The 25,337-nt window shown below is 36.6% G+C and overlaps 1 protein-coding gene across 4 annotated transcripts in view; it reads left to right on the forward strand.

Annotated features, from left to right (window-relative positions):
- Window positions 1-25,337, forward strand: part of RIC1 (RIC1 homolog, RAB6A GEF complex partner 1) — a 159,628-nt gene that overhangs the window by 94,711 nt on the left and 39,580 nt on the right. For 2 of the 4 annotated variants that reach the window (XM_043997896.1, XM_043998040.1), the window contains 7 exons: window positions 3,703-3,845; window positions 5,482-5,618; window positions 13,945-14,036; window positions 16,288-16,376; window positions 18,068-18,212; window positions 20,813-20,861; window positions 21,991-22,143. In XM_043997896.1, the coding sequence (XP_043853831.1) occupies window positions 3,703-3,845; window positions 5,482-5,618; window positions 13,945-14,036; window positions 16,288-16,376; window positions 18,068-18,212; window positions 20,813-20,861; window positions 21,991-22,143 (808 nt within the window). The remainder of the gene's footprint in view (window positions 1-3,702; window positions 3,846-5,481; window positions 5,619-13,944; window positions 14,037-16,287; window positions 16,377-18,067; window positions 18,213-20,812; window positions 20,862-21,990; window positions 22,144-25,337) is intronic. The other 2 variants (XM_043997970.1, XM_043998103.1) reach the window with 2 other exon arrangements.

A 25,337-nucleotide genomic window follows, 5' to 3' on the forward strand; every position in this document is an offset into this window, starting at 1 on the left:
GCAGAACACATACTTTCCACGGAGAATCATTTTGTTCATTGGCTTGTATTTCATTCTTTGGTGAAAACTGGTGCTTAACTGTAGATGAGAAGAATACTTTGTGTATTTTTTTTAAAGAAACTACACCAGCAATTAACTATTACCCATGTGTACTCCTAAAATAGAAACTAGAATTGAAAAATTATATAGTACATTGATATGACTATAATTTCCCAGTCTGGCAACAGAAACATTTGTTCTGTGGGACAAATTATTTCTGCTCTTTTCCTAAGAAAGCAAGATCCTCATTTGTGCTAATTAATTTGCTGACACTTTTAAAAACATGTTTGAGCAAAATGAGTTGTCCATCTTCCAGAATCTTTAAGTAACTTGCGGTGGAAGCAGTATTTAGATGTATAAATGCACAGTATACGGAGGTTTGCCAAACTTTTAAAAGTGATAGCACTGATTAGGGAAAGGTCTAGCTTTATGCCATATGCAATTTTAGTTATGTACATAAAAACTTTATTGCAAGAAAATAAATCAGAGGTGTAAGCTTTGTTCTATAAATAGTGCCAACCATACTCTATTAGTTTAGAGACCAAGAAAAGTATTTGTCAGTCGTTTTTATTTGTATAACTTGTCTTGACCTTCTACCAAAAACACCAGACTAGAACTGATTTTGCTGGCTGCTTGCCCAGTGTGAAAGGCCTGTTTTACATAAACAAATGGTTTAGCTAACGAATTAATTAAGTATATATAGTAGCCCTAACCTTGCCCTGTTCCACAAATGGACCTTCTCATTTTTTCCTCTAACAGTTTGCTTTTCTCTTGGGATTTCATCCACGGGGAAAAAAATAGAAAGAAAAAAAAAGACCTCATTTTATTTTCTCACTGCATCTCAGAAATTCTTGTCTTCTCATTGCCACAACAATTGTTTCAAACCTTTTGTCTGCTCACTTTCAACCAGACCCTGGCCCCCACACTTTTGGTATATTAGACACTTAATAAATGCTTATTGACTAACACACAAATCTGGTGCCTTTCTGAGGGCTGTCATTATACAGACAGCTGTCCCAGCTTAGTTTCCCTTTAAGATAATTGGCAGTTGATTCAGACAACTTTGTAAAAAATAAGGTAAGTTTAGTACAAGAAAATTCCAAAGGACTCATGATGGAAAAGGTTCTCCAAATCCATAAAAAAAGAAGAAAAAAAGAACTGTGGAATATGGATGCTGATTGAACCATACTATTTCTTTTGGTTTTAGTGCTGTTGTTTTTCTTTTTTGAGGTTTTTCCTTTTTGATCTGATTCTTCTCTTATAACATGACTAATGCAGAAATATGTTTAATGTTATTTTATATGTATATATAAAACCTATATCAGATTACCTGCTCACTAGGGGAGGGGGGGTAGGGAGGGGAGAGAGGGAGAAAAATTTGAAATTGGAAATCTTATAAAAACAAATATTGAAAACTATCTCTACATGTACCTGGAAAATAATAAAATACTTTTATTAAAAAAAAAGGTAAATTTAGCTGGTAGATTCATGAACTATTGTTCCATACTACAAAGAATAATAACAAATAAAACAAAAACTAAATACACTTAAAGAACTCTGATTCAAACTGAGTGAGCACATTTCTCATTCAACTTGTTAGGTTCACTGGTGTTCTCTTTTAGGTTACAGTAATAAACATTCTTTCATTCAACAACTATTTAATCTGCTCTTTGCCAGTGACTGTGCCAAGTACTAGGAATGCAGAAGACAAAAACTGGAGCAGTCATTTCTTTCAAGTAACTCACTTTGAGGAAAACAACATGTCCACATATAAACAGAAAATCTTTTCAGAACAAATAGAAAGTTATGTTGGACTCTAGATATCTTAACAATAAAAGGGACTGTCTTACAGCTTCCAGGCTTAAGGGTTCCTAAGATTCCATTCTGCATTATAAGTGCCTGGGTTAAAATGCTGGCTCATTTACTTATGACTTGTGTGAATTCCAGTCCTCTTCAGTTTCCTCAAATGTAAAATGAGGTCTTTGGCTTAAGTGAGGGATTCTTAACATTTTTTATGTCATGGATAACTTTGCTAGTGTAGTGAAGTCTGTCCATTCTCAGTGTTATGTTTTTAAATACATAAAATACATAGGATTACAAAAGAAATCAAATATTAGTGAGATAAAAATATAGTTTGTTTTTTCCTCATATAAATTCAGAAGGATGGCTGTGGATTCTATGTTAAGTATACCTGATCAAAATCTGTGAGATCACTAATCTATTTAAGTAGCCATTTTAGATGGAAATCTTAAGATATACTGCATACTTCCTTTACTTCTTTAAGAGAGAGCACTGGAAAAAATTAAACTTTTTCTTAATGATTCAAGCATTATTATGAAAGCTATTGATCATGCTGTTATGATACAGTGATGCTATCAATGACTGTTGAGGTTAATAAACTAATAAGATTTACTGTTGGATTCTACTTTTTAAAAAATCAGATTTCTTTTATTATCCCAAATTTTAATACTTGCTCATATAATATTTGAGTGTGTGTGTGTGTGTGTGTTTACAGAGAAAGAGAGAGAAAATCCATATAAAAAAGCAAAAGGCCACTATTCAAAATAATGCATTAAAGAGAGACTGTTTATCATTTGTGTCTTTGCTGGTGTAATAACTAGATAGAGCCAATGGCTTGTTTTCATGAGGGGGACTTTTGAACATTCAAATGTACAAATTCTTCAACAAGATGAATTGTAATAAAGTAGTTCATTTCAGCAAACCCTTGAGTTTTAAATTATAGTCTTAAATTCTGAAGACTTCCTATTTTCTTCCTTTTTAAACTGTGACTTTGTGACTTTGCCTCCTCTGAAATATGTAGCAGTTCAGTTGTCTCCAACCTCACTGTTGAAACTCCCTTTTCACCATCCTTGTGAGTTCTGGGCAGAGAAAAGAAAAGCAACTAGATGGAGTCTTACCAGAATTGAGCTTGAAGTTACAGGATTTGAGTTTGAATCCCATCTTTGTCATTTACTCTCTGTGTGACCTTAGGCAAGTTACTGAACTTTTTTGGACCTCAGTTTTATCACCTGTGAAATGAGACGGTTGGGCTGACCCAGCCATAGAAGAACTGGAATATGAACTCTGCCCTCTCTGTTGCACTACACTGTGACTAAGGACTATTTGCCTTTTAGATTACAGTATTTCTTAAGTAGCTTTCTGTGATATTTATTTATTTTTTTGGTCTCTGTTTTCCTTTATGCAACCACTTCTCCTTGTTTCCTGTGTACTTGCCTCTAGCAATGCATCTTCCTGTTTTCTATATCTAAATCTGTCATGGGCTTGGAAAGCAGATAAACTTGTTAGAAGTATAGATAGGAATGGGCATCATACTTCTTACCTTCTCATTGGGCAGGGAAGGGAGTAGAGGTAGGGACAGAATTTGGAACTAAAAATAAAATTCAAAATTCAAAAAACATATGTATATATGTATTTGTACATATACATATATGCACACATAGACACATATGAGCTTTACTCTGGACTTTGTAACATTTTTTTTTACTACTGTGGCTCTTGGCTATGTTCCAGATAGGGGAGATAGATGACTGTAAATTGCTTTTTGAACTTGAAAACTTATGAAAATTTTTGAAGGTCTGTACATTATCTCAGCAAGCTTACAATTTTTAAAGCATTGATTTTGAATGATTGTTTTCCTTATAGTTTGCAGTCAATGCTGGAAGATCTTCTGGTTGCTACATCTGATGGGCTGCTTCATCTTATTCACTGGGAAGGGATGACAAATGGAAGGAAAGCCATCAATCTCTGTACAGTACCATTTTCAGTAGACTTACAGTCATCTCGAGGTAGTTATATTTCTCTATGTCTGAAGTAGAAGAACCTGCTTTTAAAAATTCTTAATATTTTTAAAAAATTAAGTAACTACAATAAAACAACCACTATAAGTAACAGATTGTAAAATGTTTTTCTTATAAATTCATAAACATAATTTTATGTAACTAATCAAATATGTTTCAAGGTGGGTCTTTTAAGTCTTTTTTTTTTTTCCATAGATCTTTCCATTTCTATACAAACCATGTTTGCCATTCCTTTTTTTTTTTCTTTTTTTTTTTGGTGAGGCAATTGGGGTTAAGTGACTTGCCCAGGGTCACACAGCTAGTAAGTGTCAAGTGTCTGAGGGTAGATTTGAACTCAGGTCCTCCTGACTCCAGGGCCGGTGCTCTATCCATGGCGCCACCTAGCTGCCCCCATGTTTGCCATTCTTGATATAACAAAGGACTGTATAGCCAATCTCTAGCCAATGGACATTTTGTTGTTGTTGTTGTTGTTGTTGTTTTGTTTGTTTGTTTTGCTATTATGTATGGAACAGCTAAAAACATTCTTATACAAACAGATTGGCTTTTTCATTTGTTTTGTATTATTTCATTAAGATATATTCCCAGTTTTATATTATTTCCTCAAGATATTCCCTGTGTATGTCAAAGGGTATGGGATTTGTCTTTTAATGAAGTGTCATGTTACTTTCCAAAAATATTATGTTCTTAGTCATTTGGATTTCATACTGTTACACTCCAGCTTTCACCTCCCACCCAAACTTCATATTCCCACCCCATGACTGTGGGCTGTGCTTGCTGAGCATTTACCTTATTTTGACTAATCTTAGACCCCTCTTCTTCCTCCCCCACTTTCTTTCTATCTCCGTGCCACATTGTCTGTGCATTACCAGTCTTACTCCTCCCACCCCACCTAACTGCTAATTTAATGCATGTGAGCTATTATCTTAACTAATGGTAAATAATTTAAAGGGTAAAGTGTTACCAGTGTCAAATCATTGCCAAACACTGATTTCTTTTCAGTAATGAAGTATTTGAGATCTGAAAGTTGTTTTTCTTTTTTTTAGAAGTAAATTTTTTTTAATTGATTTTTATTTTCTATTACCTTAATTTCTTCCCTCCTCTTTACCCGGAGTGTCATCCTTTGTAACAAATAAATTTTTTTTTAAGTGGCAGATAAAGGAGTATAGTAAAAATAACACTGACATGTAATGTTCCATACATATAGTCTTCTATTTCTGCAAAGAAGGGAGAGAGGTATATTTTCTCTTTTTTTCTTCAGGGCATTTGATTATTATGACAACATAACATTGTTTCATTTTTGTTCTTGCCATTAAAATAGTTGAAGTTAATATTTATGCTATTTTCTTGGTTCTGCTTACTTTTTGCATTAGTTCATATAAGTCTTCTTAGCCTTCTCTGAATTCTTCCTGTTTATCATTTCTTATGGCATAGTCATATTTTTTTAATAACCAATACTACAGTTTGCTTAGCCACTCCCCCATCGTTTGGTTCTTTAAAATGAAGTTTTTCAGTTTTATCAGATTGTTAAATATGCAATTGCATATAACAAAGTAGTGGTCTTCCAAGTAATACTATGAGCATTGTTTAACTGTGGTAAATACTCATTTCCATATTTTTTCATCAGCAGGTTCATTCTTGGGCTTTGAAGATGTGCACATCAAAGATATGGAATATTGTGCTACACTTGATGGGTTTGCTGTTGTATTTAATGATGGTAGAGTTGGATTCATTACACCAATGTCAAGTAGATTTACTGCTGAGGTATGGCTTATTTATTATATGGAGGTCAAACTTCATTTTTTAAAAATTAATTTTTCCCTTTAGGATGAAGTATCTAATCATCTTCTTTCCCCTAACATTCAAAGGAAGTTTTTGTTTCATTGTGTATGATTTTAGGCTCAATGAACTATGTATTTTTCTTCTTATAAACTTGGTATTCAGTATTGATTTCCTTTCCTCTTTCCTTTTTTCCCTAGCTGTCCTTTGTCCCTCCTGTTTTGTCTTCTAAAAGAATTAAAACAGAATACGATTTTTTGCAGACTTTCCATAATTTTTATCTTTCTCTATGACCCTTAAAGATACTAAGTTCTGAGAAGACACCATTTCTTATTCCCCTGTTAACATGTAATTGGATAATCCCCATACATTCCTTTTCAATTAAATATGTTTGCCTTTCTGTTTCTCTTTCTAAATACCTGCTTTAGTTCTGGCTGTTTCTTCAGGAATGCTTGGAAATTCTCTTTTCTATTAACACCCCCCCCCCCTTTTTTTTAATCTTCTACTTTTTGGATTATACTTAGTTTTGATGGATAGGTTATCCTAGGTTGAGCCTTTATCTCTTGCTTTTTGGAATATTGTATTCAAAGCTATCCTTGCATGATCCTTATTGTGGTTCCTTGATACTTGAACTTCGTTTTGGCTGCGTATAGTGGTGTCTTTTTTTTAATTTTATTTTGGGGTTTCTTTTTAGGAGTCAGTGGGTAAATTCTGTTTTCACTTAGCCCTCTTTCTAAAAATTCTGGGAAGCTTCCATATAAAATTTTTTTAAATATGGGATCCAGACTTTTTTAAAAAATATGGTTGCTTAGATTATCTCTCTTTGAACTATTTTCCATATCAGTTGTTTTTAATAAAACATTTCTTATATTTTCTTCTCATTTCTCCCCCTTTTGAAATATTTCTTCATTTATTGAGTTGTTTTCTGTTTGGCCCATCCTGATTTTCAGGGCATTCAGTTCTTGTTGGGAGACTTGTCACCGTTTCTTCCTCTCCTTGCCATTCCTTAGCTTTTCCACTCTGTATCTCTTGTTTCATTTCTTCTAGGAGTCCCTGTGGTCAGGACATTTTTACTCTGAGGCTTTACATGAATTTGTTGTAAGATCACTCCCCAGGAGGTTTACCTCTGTGTTTCTCTCCAACCAAGGTGTTTCTTAATGGTATTTAGAGTTTTTAGTTTGATTTTCATCTCATCGGGTTAATCTCACAACTGAGTAGCCTGACTGGTCCAGCATACAGTGGCCAAACTAGGCCCCTCCTGCAGATTCTAGATTTACTCTGGTGCTGGGCTCTGTCTGAGGGTTCCTTTTGTTCTCACCAGATCTTTTTATTATTAAAAAAAATTCACAAATCATTGCCTTGCACAATTATTATCAGAATGAAAACGATTCAGCCTGTCGGGAGGGCGGGCAGAGGCTAGGTTCCTAAGTGCCACCACACATGGAGGGAGTCAAGAGCTAGCATAGAGATCTTCCTGTTGGCCCTGGGAGCATCTTTCTAGGGAAACATATTTGGGGGGAGGGCAGCAGGAACAAGCTTTGCCATGTGACTCTGCAACTTTCTCCAGGCATCTGGGAGCATGGGAAGCCACAGTGGGGTGGGGGTGGGGCCAGGGCCTTCCTGAACACACTTATCTTTTGCCTTTAAAGAATAAAATAAATTCGACAAGCTAACTTTCCCAAGGCAAATGCAGACTTAGAGTGAGACACACCGAGTGAACCCTAGGGAGAAGGCCCCAGACTCGGAGGGGCTGAGGGTAGGAGAAGGGGAAGGAGAAGGGAAGCCAGGTTCAAGGGCTGAGGTCACAGATGAGGTCTTATTCACAACACACTCATTCTGCCCCATGGGGGACAGACAGCCAAGCCATGATTTTCTGTCCATTCTATGAGGGTTCCTTTTTGACAGAGGGCTCTGGGACTTCCCCCTTCTGCAGTCTCTGCTTTGAGTCCTTCCCTTTACTAGCCCCCAAGCCTCTGGGGATGCTTCCATCCTGGGTTCCTTCCACAGGTTTCTGGGAGTGGTCAGGTTGGATTTTGCCTAGAGCCTTTCTGCAATAGCTAGACTCAGGCAGCCATGCCCCGCTCAGCTAAACTGGCCTGGAACACAGGAAGGTAGGCTCCTAATGCCAAGGGACTTTTGCATTCTACCTGTCTGGTGGATTCTGCCTTCTTTCCATCTACTCCAGCCTGACTCCGCTGAGGTAACCACAGAACTCTGGTGAGCATCCCCTTTGCTAGATAATTTGCTTCTTTTTAAAGCACTGTGTTTCTAGGCACCAGTGGGGTGTTTTCTAGGGATTTGGGCTCCCCTATGTCTTAGCACACTTCTGTTTTCCTACAATATGATATTTCCTAAGAACAACAAAGATTTGTTAAAAAGCTAGAGCAGAGAGCTCCCCATGCCTAGATGCCTGGAGAAACAAAGCTTAAATAAGTCATGGTTCTTTGCACAAGAAGCTTACAATCTAGTAGGAGGATAAACTTCTACAAGAGATAGCTTAGGTGGTCTAGTGGATAGAGCATTAGACCTGGACTTAGGAAAACCTGAGCTCAAATACAACATCAGCTATTAGTCTATAACCCTGGGCAAGCCAGTTTAAGTTTGCCTGCCTTAGTTTCTGCATCTGTAAAATGGAGATATGAATGCACTGCTTCTTAGGTTATTATTTTTTTTTTGGTGAGGCGATTGGGATTAAATGACTTGCCCAGGGTCACACAGCCAGTAAGTGTTAAGTGTCTGAGACTGGATTTGAACTCAGATCCTCCTGAATCCAGGACTGGTGCTCTATCCACTGCGCCATCTAACTGCCCCTCTTCCTAGGTTATTATGAGAATAAAATGAGATAATATTTGTAAAGTACTTTGCAAACCTTAAAGTGATATATAACTGCAAGGTATTGGCTTAAACTGTATGCACACTAGGAACAGATTTTGCTTCCTGAACCAGATTTTGCTTGACCCTTTAAAAGAAAAGTTGGGCTCCAGGTTTATTATGCCTTAATTCATTCTGAAAATAGAATCCTTTTGAGAATGATAGGGATAGTGCTGAGAAGAAAAGCATTTCTGGGGCAGCTAGGTGGTGCAGTGGATAGAACACCGGCTCTGGATTTAGGAGAACCTGAGTTCAAATCCGGCCTCAGACACTTAACAATTACTAGCTGTGTGACCCTAGGCAAGTCACTTAACCCCAATCACCTCACCAAAAAAGAAAAAATAATAATAATAATAATAAAAAGAAAAGAAAAGCATTTCTTTTTCCTTTCCTTAGTAGACTCTAGTTGTTGTTAAGCTATGAATTATATCTTTCATATAAATCAATCTTTTTACTTCCCAATCTTAAGTGACATTGTAAGGTGGCCTGACTATGCCAGTCACTCAAAGTGCTATTGTGTATACCTAAAGAAACCTTACAATGAAAATTATTCTTTTTCCCCGTGACCTGTAAGTTGCAAATACAACCTGGAAGGGGTCTCACCTTAAGCTAGCATCAGTTATGTTCAATATATACCATGGCCCATATCAGGCAAACTAAGTATACTTAAAAAAAATTGTAAAAACCTCTGACTTCATTCATGTAGTGATTTCCTGGTGAGGTACTTCCTCCAACAGTGCAGATCAATGCCTTTAACAAAACTTGGAGTTTTAATACAGTTAACTGGGGCACCAAGATGGGAGAGGATAAGTATTTTCCCATCTTCACAACCAGGATGTGGTAGAATTTAAACGCAGGACAGAAGTCATCATAAATTTATGTATACATTTTAAATAAGTAAATATTTGATTTATTTATTTTCCTTAAATAAATGTTTTTTGTATTTAATCCCATCTCTGTAATGAATTTTCTAGCCACTTTACCATACTGCATCTCATAGAATACATGACACTGTATTTAAAAAGGGGGTGGGGCAGCTAGGTGGAGCAGCGGATAATGCACTGGCCTTGGATTCAGGAGGACCTGAGTTCAAATCCAGCCTCAGACACTTGACACTGATTAGCTGTGTGACCCTGGGCAAGTCACTTAACTTTTATTGTCCTGCAAAAACAAACAAACAAAAAAAGTAATGCCATAACAAATATAAGTATAGAAAAAATAAAATTGTGCCATTTATCTGTAAATTTTACATAGCTTTTAGTTTCTTTTATATTTTTCTACTCATTAGTGATTTTGAGCACTTTTCTTATGGCTAATAACAGCTTCTTTAAAATACTTCCTGTTCACGGTTTTTGACCATTTGTCATTTGGAAAGTGGCTTTTATTCTCATAAATTTGACTCAGCTCCTCCCTATATATTAAAAATGAGACTTTCAAATGAACTTTTTTTGTTGTTTTTGTTTTTGCTTTTTGCTTTTTGTTGTTGTTGTTGTTTTTGCGGAGCAATGGGGGTTAAGTGACTTACCTAGGGTCACACAGCTAGTAAGTGTCAAGTGTCTGAGGCTGGATTTGAACTCAGGTTCTCCTGAATCCAGGGCCGGTGCTTTATCCACTGCGCCACCTAGCTGCCCCCGAACTATTTTTTTAAAGCATGAATAAGTGCTATATCTTGTCAAAAGCTTTTTCTTTGTATAATGATATGACTATGCTTTTTGTGGTTCTTGTTAAACATTGTCAGTTATGTTGATAGCTTTCTTAATCAACCCTCTGCCTTCTAGTCAGTGTATAATCTTTATGATAAATTCCTGCATTCCTTTTTCATTTAGTTTTTTTTTAATTTAATGTAACTATCTGGGTAGAATATTGTTCTATAATTTTCGTTATTTTGTTTTAACCCTCTCTAGTAGTTTTATATGTATCAGGATCTGACCCTCTCTAGTATTTTTGTATCAAGGTCTTATTTGTATTGTTGAAGGAATATGTTCCGTTCCCTTCTTTTCCTATTTTTTTCCAACAGCTTATATAATTATTTAATCATTTCAGTCATGTTCCTCTATTTCATTTCGATTCTAATTGCTACCGCTCCTTTTTTTGAGTCCATCTGAAGCAGAACAGATTTTGCTTCAGCTCCTATTTAAACTTTGTGCTTCTTTATGTTTCAAGTGTTTCTTGTAAGCAGCTTAATTTTGAATTCTGCTTTCTAAACCATTCTTCAACCCACTTAAGTTTTATGAGTGAGTTCGTTGCATTCACATTCACAGTTATTGCTATTAATTGTGTATTTCATACTCTTCTGTTTTCCTCTCTTTGCTCCCTGGCCCCTTGAATTGGCCATTTTATCTTGTATGATCCTCTTTATCCTTTTTTTGGTCATAAGCTGTTCTCCCATCAATAGATCTGAAAGCTGTGTGTTCAACATCAATTCTGTGTACTTGCTGAAGTCAGCTTATGTTTTCATGTCTTTCTTTTCTTTCTCTCTTTAAAATTTTTACTCTTTCTTCCCTTTAAAATTCTTCTTGAGTCACCCTCCAGTGTTAGAGATTGTTTTGCTGATGAATATAGTTATCCCCTCCACATTGCAGGGGTTAGGGATGTGGCCTTCCCTTGGAAAATCTGCATGGATTTTTTTTTTCTTTTTGTTTTATGGGGTGTTTACAGTACGTTATTGTAATAATTGGGTTAAGTATTTGGTCATAGGCTCTGTGTCATCTGCCAGCCTTCACGTGTTGTCTCTGACTTTGGTAAAACTCCCCCAAAGTTCCCATTTAATTTCTTATGCCAACCCAAGATATATCAAAACTATGATGTGGAAGGGATACCTGTAGTCCCTTTGTGACTATGCCTTCCCTCATATTCCCCCTTTCTCTCCTGTTTTCTTGCTGAGTTGACTGTATTTCTGCTCTGCTTTGTGTATATTTTTATGTCATTTTACCTGTGTATTTCTTTGTATTCTGCTTTCCTTCAACCAGTTCATATAAACATGAGGGTCAAACATTGCCTCCTACCTTACCCCTCTCTCCTTATTTTTATGGTCTTCTACTTAAACACCCCAGTTACATGAAGTAACCTGTAACTCTTTCTCCCTCTCATTTCCATTGGTGTATTGCTTTCCCCTTTCTAAGCCCCTTCATAACCTTTCCAGCCTTCTTTTTTTTTTTTTTTTTTAGTGAGGCAATTGGGGTTAAGTGACTTGCCCAGGGTCACACAGCTAGTAAGTGTTAAGTGTCTGAGGCTGGATTTGAACTCAGGTACTCCTGACTCCAGGGCCGGTGCTCTATCCACTGCGCCACCTAGCTGCCCCTTTTTTTTTTTCTTTTTTTTTCCTTTCCAGTCTTCTTATACCTTCCTCCCAGCCATGTTCTCTATGATCCAGTGACACTGGCCTCCTGGCTGTTCATCTCTTGGTTCTGAGCATTTTCTCTGCCTGCCCCTTATGCCTGGAATGCTCTATTTCCTCAACTCCACTTACTCCCTTTCCTGGCTTCTTTTAAGTCCCAACTAAAATCCCATTTTTTACAGGAAGCTTTTTCTAACCTATCTTAGAAATTTGAGTACCTTCGTTCTATTATTTTATTTCCTATTTATCCTGTATGGGACTTGTTTTATATCTGTTTTTTCCTTGTTGGTTGTCTCCTTCATTTGATCATCAGTTCCTTGAGAGCAAAGACTACAACTGTCTTTTGTTGCTTTTTTGTATCCCCAGCACTTTGAACAGTGCCTGAACCATAGTAGGCACTTAATGTTTATTGACTGATTGTTCTGGAAAAGTAACTCATTGTGATTTCTCCATCCCTGCTCAGTCTGGTCCTCTTCCTAGATCTTTGTTGGAGTCAGTGTCGAGGAAGACTAGGATGCTTTGCTGCTGCTTACTCTGCCATCTTTGCCATCAGGATCCTGCTCTCTCCAATCTCCATGTTTTTGCTTCATGTCTACAATTATCCCTTCCCTTAGTCTAACAGCTTCATTTTTTGGAAGTCCTAACCTTATTTTGAAGGTCTTATTCAAAGGTCACCTCCTTCATGTAGCTTTTGCTGACAACCTTCTCAAAACCTTCTCCTACCTACTTTCAGGTAAACATGGTCTCAGCCTTCTCAAATTTCTCACAGCATTTTTTCAGGACCTCTTTTTATTTTTACATTATAGTTATTTGTGGGCTTATGTCTTTTTTCCTTTTAGGTTAAACATTTCTTGAGAGCAAGTTCTTAATTTACCAAAATTTAAATACTTATTATGTATTAGGTGTGATACTGAATCATAGGAATTCAAAAACAAAAACTGAATAGTTCTCCTTCCCTCAGAAAGCTTACATTTTATTGAGTGTGTGTGGTGGGGGAGGTGTTGTTGAGATATACAATGTGTTCCTAGATAAGTATTTATAGAAAACAGTTTGAAGAGAGGGGAGTACACTTACAACTTGGAGGAAAACATAGGAGGTGGCATCTAGTCTAAGGTTTATGGGAACTTAAATATTTTAAGAAACATGTGAAGAAGAAGCACTTTGGATAAATGTTGGATGGACTGCTACCCAGCATGGAGAAGGGGAGTCGAATGCCAAGTTTGGTTGGAACCTGTTATATGTGAAGGGGAGTAATAAGAAATAAATCTGGAAAGATACATGGAAAGCCAGATTGTGGAGGTTTTAAATTGAAGAGCTTGCATTTTACTCTAGAGGGAATAAATACCCACTGAAAGTTTTTGAACCAGGGCAGTGATATGGGCAGAGGTCTACTTTAGGGTTATTATTTGGGAAGCTTATTAAAAGAAGGGAGAGACTGAAGGATGGGAGACCAATTAAGAGTTTTCTATAATAGTCCAGATAAAAGGTAATGAGAACCTGAACTAAGATAGTGTCAGTGTCCTGTGTGTGTGTGTGTGTGTGTGTGTGTGTGTGTGTGTGTGTCTCCCTCCCTTCCCCCCCCCCCCACGCACACACACGTGTGCTCATAATACCATGTCATTTAAATATGTCTCTTACCTCTGTCTGGGCCACCTCAATTATCTCCAGCTGCTCCATGTACTTGATGACCTGCTTGGCCAGCTTTGTGAAGAGGATAATTGTATTGGTTTTTGCTGCTGGCAGTTAAAGCTGTAGTAATCCCTGGTGCCTGGGATCCATCCTCTCTTCTTGAATGTATATACATTTGTATATACAGTACTTTACATAAAATAGACACTTAGTCACTGAATAAATATGTGGGGTTGACAAATTCCTCGAGTATGAGAGCACCTTGGGAGATCATCAGTGTGATTACTCCCCTCATCAGTATAGGTTTTTACTCCTCTGATGTCTTGTCCTTTTATGTGATTCTATACCCTGGAATAAGCTATAGAATTTGTTCAAATCTGATTTGAAGGCATTGAATACTTAATGAGATTGAATCATTGTTAATGTGAAATCTTTGAGAAAACATTTTAATTCCAAACTGTTTCTCTATTGTAGCAGCTCCGTGGTGTTTGGGCACAAGATGTTATGGATGGAACTTGCGTAGCAGTAAATAACAAATACAGACTGATGGCATTTGGTTGTGCTAGGTAAGTGCTATGCTTGTTTTAAGAACCATTGCCAAAATTTTTACCTTTTTTTGTTTAATGAATATACCATATACAACATTGTATTTAGTACAATCCTTTTTGTTGGTAAATTTTTCTCTTAAAATGTTTTAAAGTTACATTGTGTTTTTACTGTTTTAAAATATCAGAATTTTATTGCAATATATCAAGGCTGTTTTGTTGACACTGTAATTGGGTTTCTGGTAATTCATTAAAATTTTATATTCTAAATGTAGGCTTTCTTCTACAACTTAAAGGCTGCACACTGACATGCAGATTTAGATATATTCGTACATACCCATATATAGCATCAAATATATTAAACCACTTGATTTTTTAAATTCCTAAGTGCCCTTTTTTTTTTTATTTAAAAAAAAACACAACATTTTGATTGTGATTTGAACCACTAAAAAAGATATTTCTGACTAGTTTGGCCATGGTAGAAAGGGAAGGGAGATTAGTCTGGGGTGTCACAGGGGCTGTGAGCTGATGTATAGCACTGTCAATTGGCTTGCCTTTTCCAGGAGGCAGTGGTGCTTCTGATGTTATTACAGTGCCCAGAGTAAGAGAGGGAAAGCAAGAAAAAGGGAGATGGGAGAATGGGAGTAAGTGCTCACAGTTCAACCAGAGTGTTAGCCAGGGGCCTGAGTAGAGAGCTTGATGACATGTGAAGGTGATAACAGGCCGAACTGCATCTTTGGAGGGAGCAAAACCCTTAAGACTTCAAATTCATTGAAGTATTTGGTTCATGAGAAGATATGGGAATTCACTACTTGACCTTTGCCACTCACTTCACCTCTCTGGGCCTCTGTTTACTTATCTGTAAAAGAATAATCTGGACTGGATTCAATTCATCAGAGATATGCTAAACACTTTTTATGCTTAAGACACTGCCATAGGATTTAAAGATAAAATGAAAAATAGTCTCTGTCCTCAAGGAATTCTACTGTAGGAGGAATGCAACAGTATCACAGACATCAATACAAGGAAACCTATGAGGGAGAAAGTGTCATCCAGCAGGGCTATCAGGAAAGGCCTCCCTCCGGCAGTAGCACTGGAAGCTAACCTTAAGCTAAACTTAAGGAATGCATTCCAGACAAAGAAGACAAACCCTGAGCTTTGGCACAAAGGCAAGAGGTGTAATGAGGAAGTTTGAAGCCACTTTGGCTTCATCATAGAGTATGTGTAAAGGATGAATGTGAAATAAGTCTCAATAAGTAGACCAGAGCCAATGAGAGACTTTAGATGTCAAAATGAGTAGTTTCTGTTTTATGCTCCAGGATAATAAGGGCCCAACAGAGATCGTAGGTAAGTTTAGAGGTAAAGGTAATAAGTACCATTGCTAACATACTGCATTTAAGATTATAATCAGACATCCCAGTAAAACCCAGTAAAAACATCGGTAATGTAGGGCAGGAGTTCAGAAGGCAATAAGTCTAGGTGTGTAATTTTGGGAGACTCGTATAGACATAATAATTAAACCTATGCTAAGCCTCTGGGCCCTTTCCTATTTTCTTTTATTCTCTCATATGGTGACTTTCTTCAGCTCCCATGGATTTAATGATCATTTCTATCTAGGTGATTCCCAAGTTTTTTATTGAAGTCTAGCCTCTCCACTAAGTTCCAGGTTTTCATTTCAAGACTCCTGTTTAATATTTCAAACTAGATGACCTATAGTCATCTTTCTCATCCTTTCCAACAGATTTTACCATAAAAGATGCAGTTATCTTCATCTTAGCCTTTTTCTTTTGTGCACCATGAGCACTGCAAGGCAAAATGATCAGTGTTCCATGAAACTGATGTGTTTTGTTGCCTTTGGGTGCATTTTTAAAGTCCACCAACTCCTTGTTTTACCTCTCTGATGAGAAGTTGTGAGCCATCCTTCCATTTATCTGCAGCTTCCTTATATCTTCTCATTTCATTTAGAATAATAATGCCAATATTGAAGTATGTTTGGATGAAAAGTCTGGCTACCCTATAATAAGAAAATTTTAAAAACCATAGTTTAAAATCCTTTCTAAGATATATTTGTATCTGTTTTTGAGTTGATTATAAAAATTGAAGTAAGGTAAGTGTAAAATAGCCAAAGTTGGGTACCTTATTTTTAAGTATACATGTTTCTTGTGTGCCAGAAAGTTACTTTTGTGAGCAATAATGTCACTTCTTATATTTGAGTTTGTGTAGTTTTTTAGAAGTAGTTCCCCCATCATAGGTTATGTGATTTACTTTCCAGTGGATCTGTGCAGGTTTACACAATAGATAACACCACTGGAGCCATGCAACTGTCTCACAAATTGGAGCTAACACCAAAACAATATCCTGGTGAGTTTTTTTTATACTATTTGTAAAACTTACAGTTGTTGATTTTTGTAATGTGCTAAATTCTGACATAAGTTGAAATGCATGCACTAGAAGTAAAATTCTTGATAGATCTGAGATCTCATTAGTGTTCCTAGTCTCCAATTGGAATTGATTTTAACTACCTCCATGGTTTTCCATCCATAAAAGATCTATCCAATGGCTAGTGGACTTCTTCTGGTTCTTTTATATTGTGGCTTCCACTATGGCACCCAGTTGTCTTATCTGTAATCCCTTACTCTGATATTCCTGGGGAAGTCCATTAATATTATCTATGACAAAATTCTGTAATAAAAGAAACAGAATTTTTCTTTCCCCTTACCAGTGACATGCTCAAAATAATATCTGATACTCAGAACTCTATAATGTGGCTTGTGGGTTTAAACATTTCTCTTCATACATCACATCTGTATATCATAAAAGCCTAACCTTAAGCTGAGTGTTAAGCCTGGACTAACCCCAGTGTTACAAAGAAATAAATGCAGGGGTGGCTAGGTGGCGCAGTGGATAAAGCACTGGCCCTGGATTCAGGAGTACCTGAGTTCAAATCCGGTCTCAGACACTTGACACTTACTAGCTGTGTGACCCTGGGCAAGTCACTTAACCCCCATTGCCCCACAAAAAGAAAAAGAAAAAAAGAGGAAAAAAAAGAAAGAAATGCTAAAGTAACCAAATTGCAGCTTTAAAAAATTCATTAGCCGTGCAGTTTGTTGAAATAAAATTTTACCTGTGGAATAGTGTATATAATGACTATGAGGATGTATATTTTTTAAATGGGGATATAACAGGGATCTTGATGTCTTTCTTTGATATATGATGCTCCATTTGTTCATAAGATTCTTAAATGAACTTTGATTTGAGATACTTAGGCAGTTTTTCTCTGCTGACTGGTTGTGTAGTAGAATTTTGGGGGAGCTCTATAATAAAATGAAAGAGTTCATTTAAGTGATCCTGAAGATCCCTTTCTAGCTATAATTCCTTTGAAGTCTTTGAAATAGATATATTATGGATTATTGAAAGTATGCAAGTCTTTTACAGCTCTTTGCTACCTTATAATATCACTTGAATTAGTGACACACTAAACTTCAGTTCTTACTCAGCAGGTTTGTTTGTTTCCATCTTATTTCAGTTTCAGTCCCTGTACTAAACAAGGAGAGACCAACATCAGCAATCCTGGGGTTTTTAATTTGAGACTTCTCTGAGTTTGCCTAGGTCCACGTGGAACAAAACCAATTTTAGTTAAAATGGTTCAAATAAAAATTAAAGGAGAGCATTTTTTAGGCAATTATGCTATTAAAAATACTATTTCTGAAGGAAGAGGCTAGTAGTTTAACATCTGAATTCTACTATTAGAAACATTTGATATTAATATTACTAGAACTTTTCCTTCACAACAGCCATAGGAACTAGAGATGTCCTAGTGGATGATCACAAGAAAAGAAGAGGCGATGGCCCTCATGGAACAGTGCAGTTAATTGTGTCTCTCCAAAGGCCACTGGGGAGTAAACTGCAGAGCCAGAACTGAGGCCCGAGTCTTTGGATTCCAACTCTATTCCTTGTTTTGTTCTGCTAGAATTCTCTAGAGTGGAATATAACACATGTTATATGTATGTTGATAAAACATCCTTTTCACCTCCTCTAATATTTCTCAATAGATATTTGGAATAAAACAGGAGCTGTTAAATTGATCAAGTGGTCTCCTGATAACAGTGTTGTGATGGTGACTTGGGAACATGGAGGCCTTTCTTTATGGAGCGTGTTTGGTGCCCAGCTGATTTGTACTCTCGGAGGAGATTTTGCGTAAGTGAATGAATTCTAACTAATATTAGAGAAAATAACTGCGACCTTTTTTTAAAAGACAGATTAAAACCAACCTTGTATCCTCAGACTGTCCCTCTTGTTTTGTTTCCCCCTTCATTTCTAAGGAATTGTTTTAGAGTTGTTTGTTGCTTCATTCCATAAAAAAGTATTTTAGTGTATCTCTGGAAACCTGTCTTCTAATAAACAAGATGTCCTGAAAATTGTGTTATTTCACCCCACCAGAGGATAAGTTAAATATCACTATTCCCCTTGCCAAATTAAACCTTGATAAAGAATTTTTACCGCCTAAAGTTGCCTAACATAGTTTCTCATAGCTGGTGTGAAGGATGGATTAGGAGAGACTGGAGGCAGAGAAAACAATTAGGAGACCTGCAATAGTCCAGGCAAGAAGTGAGGAGAACCTGAACTAGGATGGTGACTGTGTGAGTAAAGAGGAGAGGATGTTTGCAAGAGATACTATGGAGGTAGAATTTAAGAGACTTGGCCAAAAAAAAAAAAAAAAGACTTGACGGGTGATCAATATGTAGGGTGAAGAATAATAAGGAGTTGAGGAAAACTGTAAGGTTCTGAAACCTAAGTGACTTGGACAGACGATAATGCCCCTGATAGAAGTAGGGAATTTTAGAATAAGAATGAGATTAAGATAATGAATTCTGGTTTGGACATACTGAGTTTGCCATGTCTTCTTCTTGTCATTTTTTGGTCATGTCTGACTCTGTGATCCCATTTGGGGTTTTCTTGGCAAAGATGCTAAAGTGGTTTAGAGTAGCTAGGTGGTATAGTAGATAAAGGACTGACTGAAATTAGGAGGACCTGAGTTCAAATGTGACCTCAGACAGTTACTAGCTGTGTGTGACCCTGGGCAAATCACTTAACTCCAATCACCACAAACATCTAGGGCCATCTCCAGTTGTCCTAATATGTCTTGCCACTGCACCCAGATGACTCAGGAGGACAGTTAGGCTAGTGGCTTTGCATAGCCCTCCCTCACTTAAATCCAATTCAGTGCAAGTGATGACATCCTTCCAGAATGAAGGACAAACAACAACTGGAGTGGTTTGCCATTCCCTTTTCCAGCTTATTTTTAGATGAGGAACTAAAGCGGACTGTGTTAGGTGACTTGCCCAGGGTCACACAGCTAGTAAGTGTCTGAGGCCAGATTTGAATTCATAAAGATGAGTGTTCTGATGTTAGCCACTGCACCACCTAGTTGCCCCTTTGACATGTCTATAGGACATCTGTTGTCGGTATCCATTACCCAGTTGATTTAGTACTGGAGCAATCTTCATAAAGATGATGAATGAATCCATGGGAACTGATGAGGTCACCAAAAGTATAGAGGAAAAGAATAAAAGAGGGCCCATAACAGAGATTTAGAGTGTTCTACATTTAGAAGCTAAGATATGAATGATGATTTGTCAAAAGAGACTTGAGAAGTAATTGTCAGGTAGGAAAAGAGTTAAGAAAGAATATCTCAGGCAGATAAAGTGGTCTGCTGCTACAGAAATGTCAAGAAGGATCATCATGAGAACTTTTAAAAGGCTATTGAATTTGGGAAGAGAAAGCAGTTTTTCAGGGGAACAAGAAGAGAAGAATGTAGTCCCAAAAAAGTGTGGGCATCTTTTTCCGAGAGCTTAGCTGTGAGCAGGAGATATAGAATTGTGTCTAGGATGATAATTTTTGAGTGCATGAAAGGGTCAAGTAACGATTTCTGGAGGATGGGGAGACTTAGTTGTGCTTTTTGGCAACAGAATGAATTGGTTGATAGGGAGGAAAGAAAACTTAGGAAGAAGAGGTGTAAAATTGAGGGAATAATCTGCCAGAGGAAATTGGAGTAGGGTATGGCATCAAGGGTATTCACAAGGAATATACAAAGCATACTATATACGTATTAACAAGGAGAACTGTGGCTTTTTTCTATCCCTAATATGCTTGGTTAGGTAGAAACAGTTCACTATGCATAGTCCTTCCAGCTATCATTCCTAGAGTGTCTTGGCAAAAAACTTCCGGTCCTGCTATACACTAGATAGCATGATCAGGATTGACATATGTTATAGATTGAGGAATTCTTTGCTTATTCTGTTGTACAGATCTATAAAAGGTAACCAAGTGTGTGTGGGGGGGGGCAGGGGGCAGCTAGGTGTATAAAGCACCTGCCTTGGATTCAGGAGGACCTGAGTTCAAGTGTGGCCTCAGACACCCTGGGCAAGTTGCTTAATCCTCATTGCCCTACCCCACCCCCCACCCCCAAAAAAGTAACCAAGTAGAATTAATATTGTAGTGGTGTTTTGTTTGGTTGGTTTTTTTATTCTTTGCTTTTTTTGAGACTGGCAAAAGAACTGGACAATTTAAAATCGTTAATTTAAGCTAATTAAAACATATTAAAAACATGAATTTATAAATTCTTTGAAAAAGAAGAATAACCAGCTTCTCATTAGAGACTGGAGAAAAAAATGAGCCTGGAAAAAGATGTCAGGAGCTTTTGAGGAGAAAAATGGGGTTTAGGAATTCACTGTGAATGGCTTCTATTTTTCTCTATAAGTTAAAATCCTAAACCAAGAATTTCTGTTTTCTTTCAGTTACCGATCAGATGGCACTAAGAAAGAGCCTCTTAAGATCAGCTCTATGGTAAGTATTCCTATAAAAATTAGCGTGGTGTGAGAAGTTTAGGTTGTGTTTTGTCCTGTGTGGTGTTCCTTGTTTATGTGATTTAATGTTCTGCGAGAATATGAATAAATTCTTCAGCGTGTAATTTTTGATGGGCTAAAACCATTTTTTAAATAAAAACCTGGTCAGTAGTTAGTATTTAATTTTTTATTTTTGGTGACAATAACTATCATGTAAGGCAGAGTTTGTTGTGAAGAAGGTAATCTTTTTACTTGAGAATACCTCCATTTCTTTTGTGATTCCTTTGAAGCTATTTTTTCATTTTTGTCTTTCTTGTAACCAGTCACAAAATTAAATATGTGTTGGCTATGTAAAACAACTCACCATTTAATATCTCTTGAGAATTACTATTATTCTGTTATTTTAAAATATATTGAATGTCCCTTCAGGGTTTTACAGAAATCAGTGGGGTAATAAACCCTTCTACATATGTCAGACATAATTTTACACAGCCCCACCAATTGCAAATATGTTTGTGAATAATCCCATAATAGTTATGGAAGTATTTCTTCTTGGAATAAGAAGGGAGGCTTGTCCCTGTCATCTTTTTCTAGATCATGAACCTTTCTAGACCATGCTTCCATGGCTACATTTCCTTTCATTCCAGGATAAGGGTGGAGAGTGGGGGAACTGGAATAAAAGAAAACAAGTAGCAAAAAGGTTTTGATATTTATTTGATTATTCATTTATGCTTTGGGCTCTTTTTTACTGATGTAGACTAATTATCTAGGTCAGAAATGGTAATTTTGTATTCTCGAATCCCCTTTTCCTGTAATCCATTTAAAGTAATTTAAATAATAAAGTAGAAAGAAAATTTTCCTGAGAAGAAAGACCTGGGTTTTCTGGTACAAGTGTTGTCTGTATTTTATTCCATTATCCCAGGTGCAGGGTATAAAGAGGAATGTGACACTTAGAAAAACTGAATTTTAATGTGATTCTAAACGATGTTGAGTTTAGCAATATTTTGTAATCCTCCAGAAGTCATGAACAATTCTGGCATGCAAGTAGTATGAGAGTGTATTCTGTTAAAATGAGATAGAAGAGGCTTCTTTGCCATTCAGGACTAATTTTTGTTTCTTTTTCACACAAGAGTTGGGGTGCAGAAGGCTATCACCTGTGGGTAATTAGTGGATATGGTTCTCAAAATGCTGATGTTGAGTCTGACATGAAGAGTACAGCTAATGAGCCTGGTATTCTACAATTTCAGTTCATCAAGAGTGCACTCACTGTTAACCCTTGTATGGTAAGTAGTTATTTATGACCTTTAGCATTTTGAAGAGTTTTTTGTTTGTTTTTTAATTATCTTTTGGGGCTCTTAGTATTTTAAAAAGATGTCATTTTATACTTTTAAAATCTTGAACCACTCTCATTTTATAGGTTATAGTTTCTGGTTTTGTTTTCGACCTTCATTTAATTTATGCCAGAAGTTGGTAGCATTCTGTCCTGTTTATATTTTTGCTTCTATAGGCAAGGCTGTAGCCCTTATCGAACTCCACTGAGCTATAAAAGAAACTTTGTATAGCTTTTTGTCCCTTCTGGTCAAGCCTAAGTATTTATTATTTGCACATCTGCACCTGAAAATAATTTCTTTTTAGTTTATAAAAATTTAAAGTTTCTATCAAAATCATTCCTTCCCTCAAAAACAAACAAAAAATTCCATCTTCAGAATGTTGTGGCTTTTAAAAATGTTATTTGAAGTTATGCATAACCATCTGCCTTTTAGAGTTCATACTGACTCAATTTCCTTCTTTGCCTCAGGCATTTTAAAATATTTGGTGCCATTCATATTGAAGTAAGGTATGAAAATGGCCTCTACTCACAGCCTTTCCTACAATTTCAGCTAAGTGGTCATCAGAAAAACAGACATTCACAGAAAATAGCATTGACTTTTATGCAAATAAAACATTCATATAAAAGTGATAGTAATTGGTATTTCCTCTTGTAGTAGAAAGAATAACTAGCTTTGAAAGGCAAGCCTCTAGCCAGCTGATTAATACTTTTTAAACTTGAAAAACATAGATAGCCTTGAAAAATTATGCTCTTGTAGGTTATATTCAATTAAGTTTTTCTCTCTCCTATGTTCCCCTCCCTCCAAAAAAAGAAAATAAAATCATAATTCTTGTAACAAATTGCATAGTCAAACAAAAGAAACATGAGAAAATAATGTCTACAAAGGGATATGGGCAGACCATTTAACTTCCTTTTAACTTAATTAACCATTTAATTTTTATTTTTCAAAGTTTAATTTATGGTTTTTTTATATTACATATATTTCCTGATAAGCACCCATTGAATCCTCCCTTGTATAAAACTAATCAATCAACCATCATTTATTTAAGTATAAACTGTATACTAAAAATGTTAAGCAAAACCAGTTAAAATAGTGGAACCATCTGATAGCATATGCAACATTTTGAATCCCTAGGCTTCCGCCTGCCTCCTAAGAGGAGGGAAGTATGTTTCATCATCTATTCTCCAATGGCCATGAATGTTCATTACACTTTATCAAGATTCAGTTACAGTAGTTATTTATTTTTACTACTGAAATCATTGTGTATATTTTTCTTTTAGTTCTGCTCTCTTCACTTGGCTTAGTTCACGTAGTTTACATGGGTCCCATCTTTTTTTTAATCTTATAGTTGCTATTCCTGTCTTGAGTCTCTCTTTATTCTAACCCATCTTCTACTAAACTATCAAAGAATCTTCTTAAAGTGCAAGTCTGACCATGTCCAACCTTTCCTCTTCTTCTCCACCTCTTCCCCGCCACCCCAGTAAACTTCCATGGTTCCTTATTTACCTTGAGGTTCAAATATTAAATTCTCGGTTTGGTTTTTAAAGCCCTCTTTCTATTTTTCGAGTCTTCTTATACCTTACTCCCCTCTACATACTGTGTGGTCCAGAACATTGGTCTCCTTGCTGTTCCTTTCACAAACACATTCCATTTTCTGACTCCATACATTTTTTTTTTAGTGAGGCAATTGGGATTAAGTGACTTGCCCAGGGTCACACAGCTAGTAAGTGTTAAGTGTCTGAGGCCGGATTTGAACTCAGGTACTCCTGACTCCAGGGCCGGTGCTCTATCCACTGCACCACCTAGCTGCCCCGACTCCATACATTTTTACTGGCTGTCCCTCATGCCTGAAATACCCTCCTTCCTTGTTTTCACCTCCTCCTTCAAGTCTCAGCTAAAATCTCACATTCTGCAAGAAGCTCTTAAAGGTCCCTTTTTGTATTTGTGCTATTCATCTGAGGTTACCTACAATTTATCCTTTACGTGTGTGTGTGTGTGTGTGTGTGTGTGTGTGTGTTTCTTATTTGGACATAGTTGTTTGCATGTTGTCTTCCCCTTTTGACTGTGAGGTGCTTGAGGGCAGGAACCATTTTTACTTTTAGAACAGTCCACATGTTGATGTTGAGTCATTTCAGTCATGTGTGACTCTTCATAACTTTTGAGGTTTTCTTGGCAAGGGAACTGGAGCGGTTGCCCATTTCCTTCTCCAGCCTATTTTACAGATGAGGAACTGTGGCAAACGGGGTTAAGTGACTTGCCCACGGTCACACAGCTAGTAAATGTCTGAAGCTAGATTTGAACTCAGGAAGATGAGTCTTCCTGACTCCAGGACTGGCACTTTTTTCTACTGCACTACCTCACTGCCTACCCTGGTACATAGTAGGCATTTAATAAATGTTTGTTGAATTATGGTACAGTATTATCTCACATATTAACATACTGCAATCTGTTCAGTCATTTTCCAGTTGATAGGCACCACTTTATTTCTGGTTTTTTTGGTACCACAAAAATACTTTTGTGAATATTAAGACCTTTCTATTTTTGACCTCCTAGGGATGTATTCCTATTAGTGCCATCATTGGTTCAAAGGATATGTAGTTTAGTGATTTTATTTGCATAATTCCAAATTGTTTTCCATAATGGTTGTAATAATTCACAGCTCTTCCAACACTGTTAGTGTGCGTGTACAATCCATTTTGAAATCCACTTTCTGATTTTTTTCAATACAGTAAATGAGGACCATAGAGACAATGAGATGTACTCCTTGTTGTCCATGTTTTCAGCCTGGGAAAATTCCTTGGGGGCTCTTGTCCTTGAGCTGGAGCTATTAAAGCTAATCCCAAAGCTGTGCACTTCTGTGACCACCAACAGTAGTCCATACCCTTGCCAATATTTCCAGAGCTACTAAAGCACCATATTTATTTGGTTCATCATTAACAAGATCTTCCATGAAGTTACATTGCCATCTATTGGCAGTTGTGAAAATTGCCGTTAAAATAGCTCTAAGTTTGGGTGTGCTTTTGGACCTTTTGAATAAAATAAGTTTAAACAAAAATTTCATTTATGGTGGGAGATTATAATGTAGCTTATCTACCAAATAATCTCATTTATATAAACTATCACATATTTTACATTATCTCAGAAGG

Source organism: Dromiciops gliroides, chromosome 1, assembly GCF_019393635.1.
Source record: "Dromiciops gliroides isolate mDroGli1 chromosome 1, mDroGli1.pri, whole genome shotgun sequence".
Lineage (NCBI taxonomy): Eukaryota > Metazoa > Chordata > Mammalia > Microbiotheria > Microbiotheriidae > Dromiciops > Dromiciops gliroides.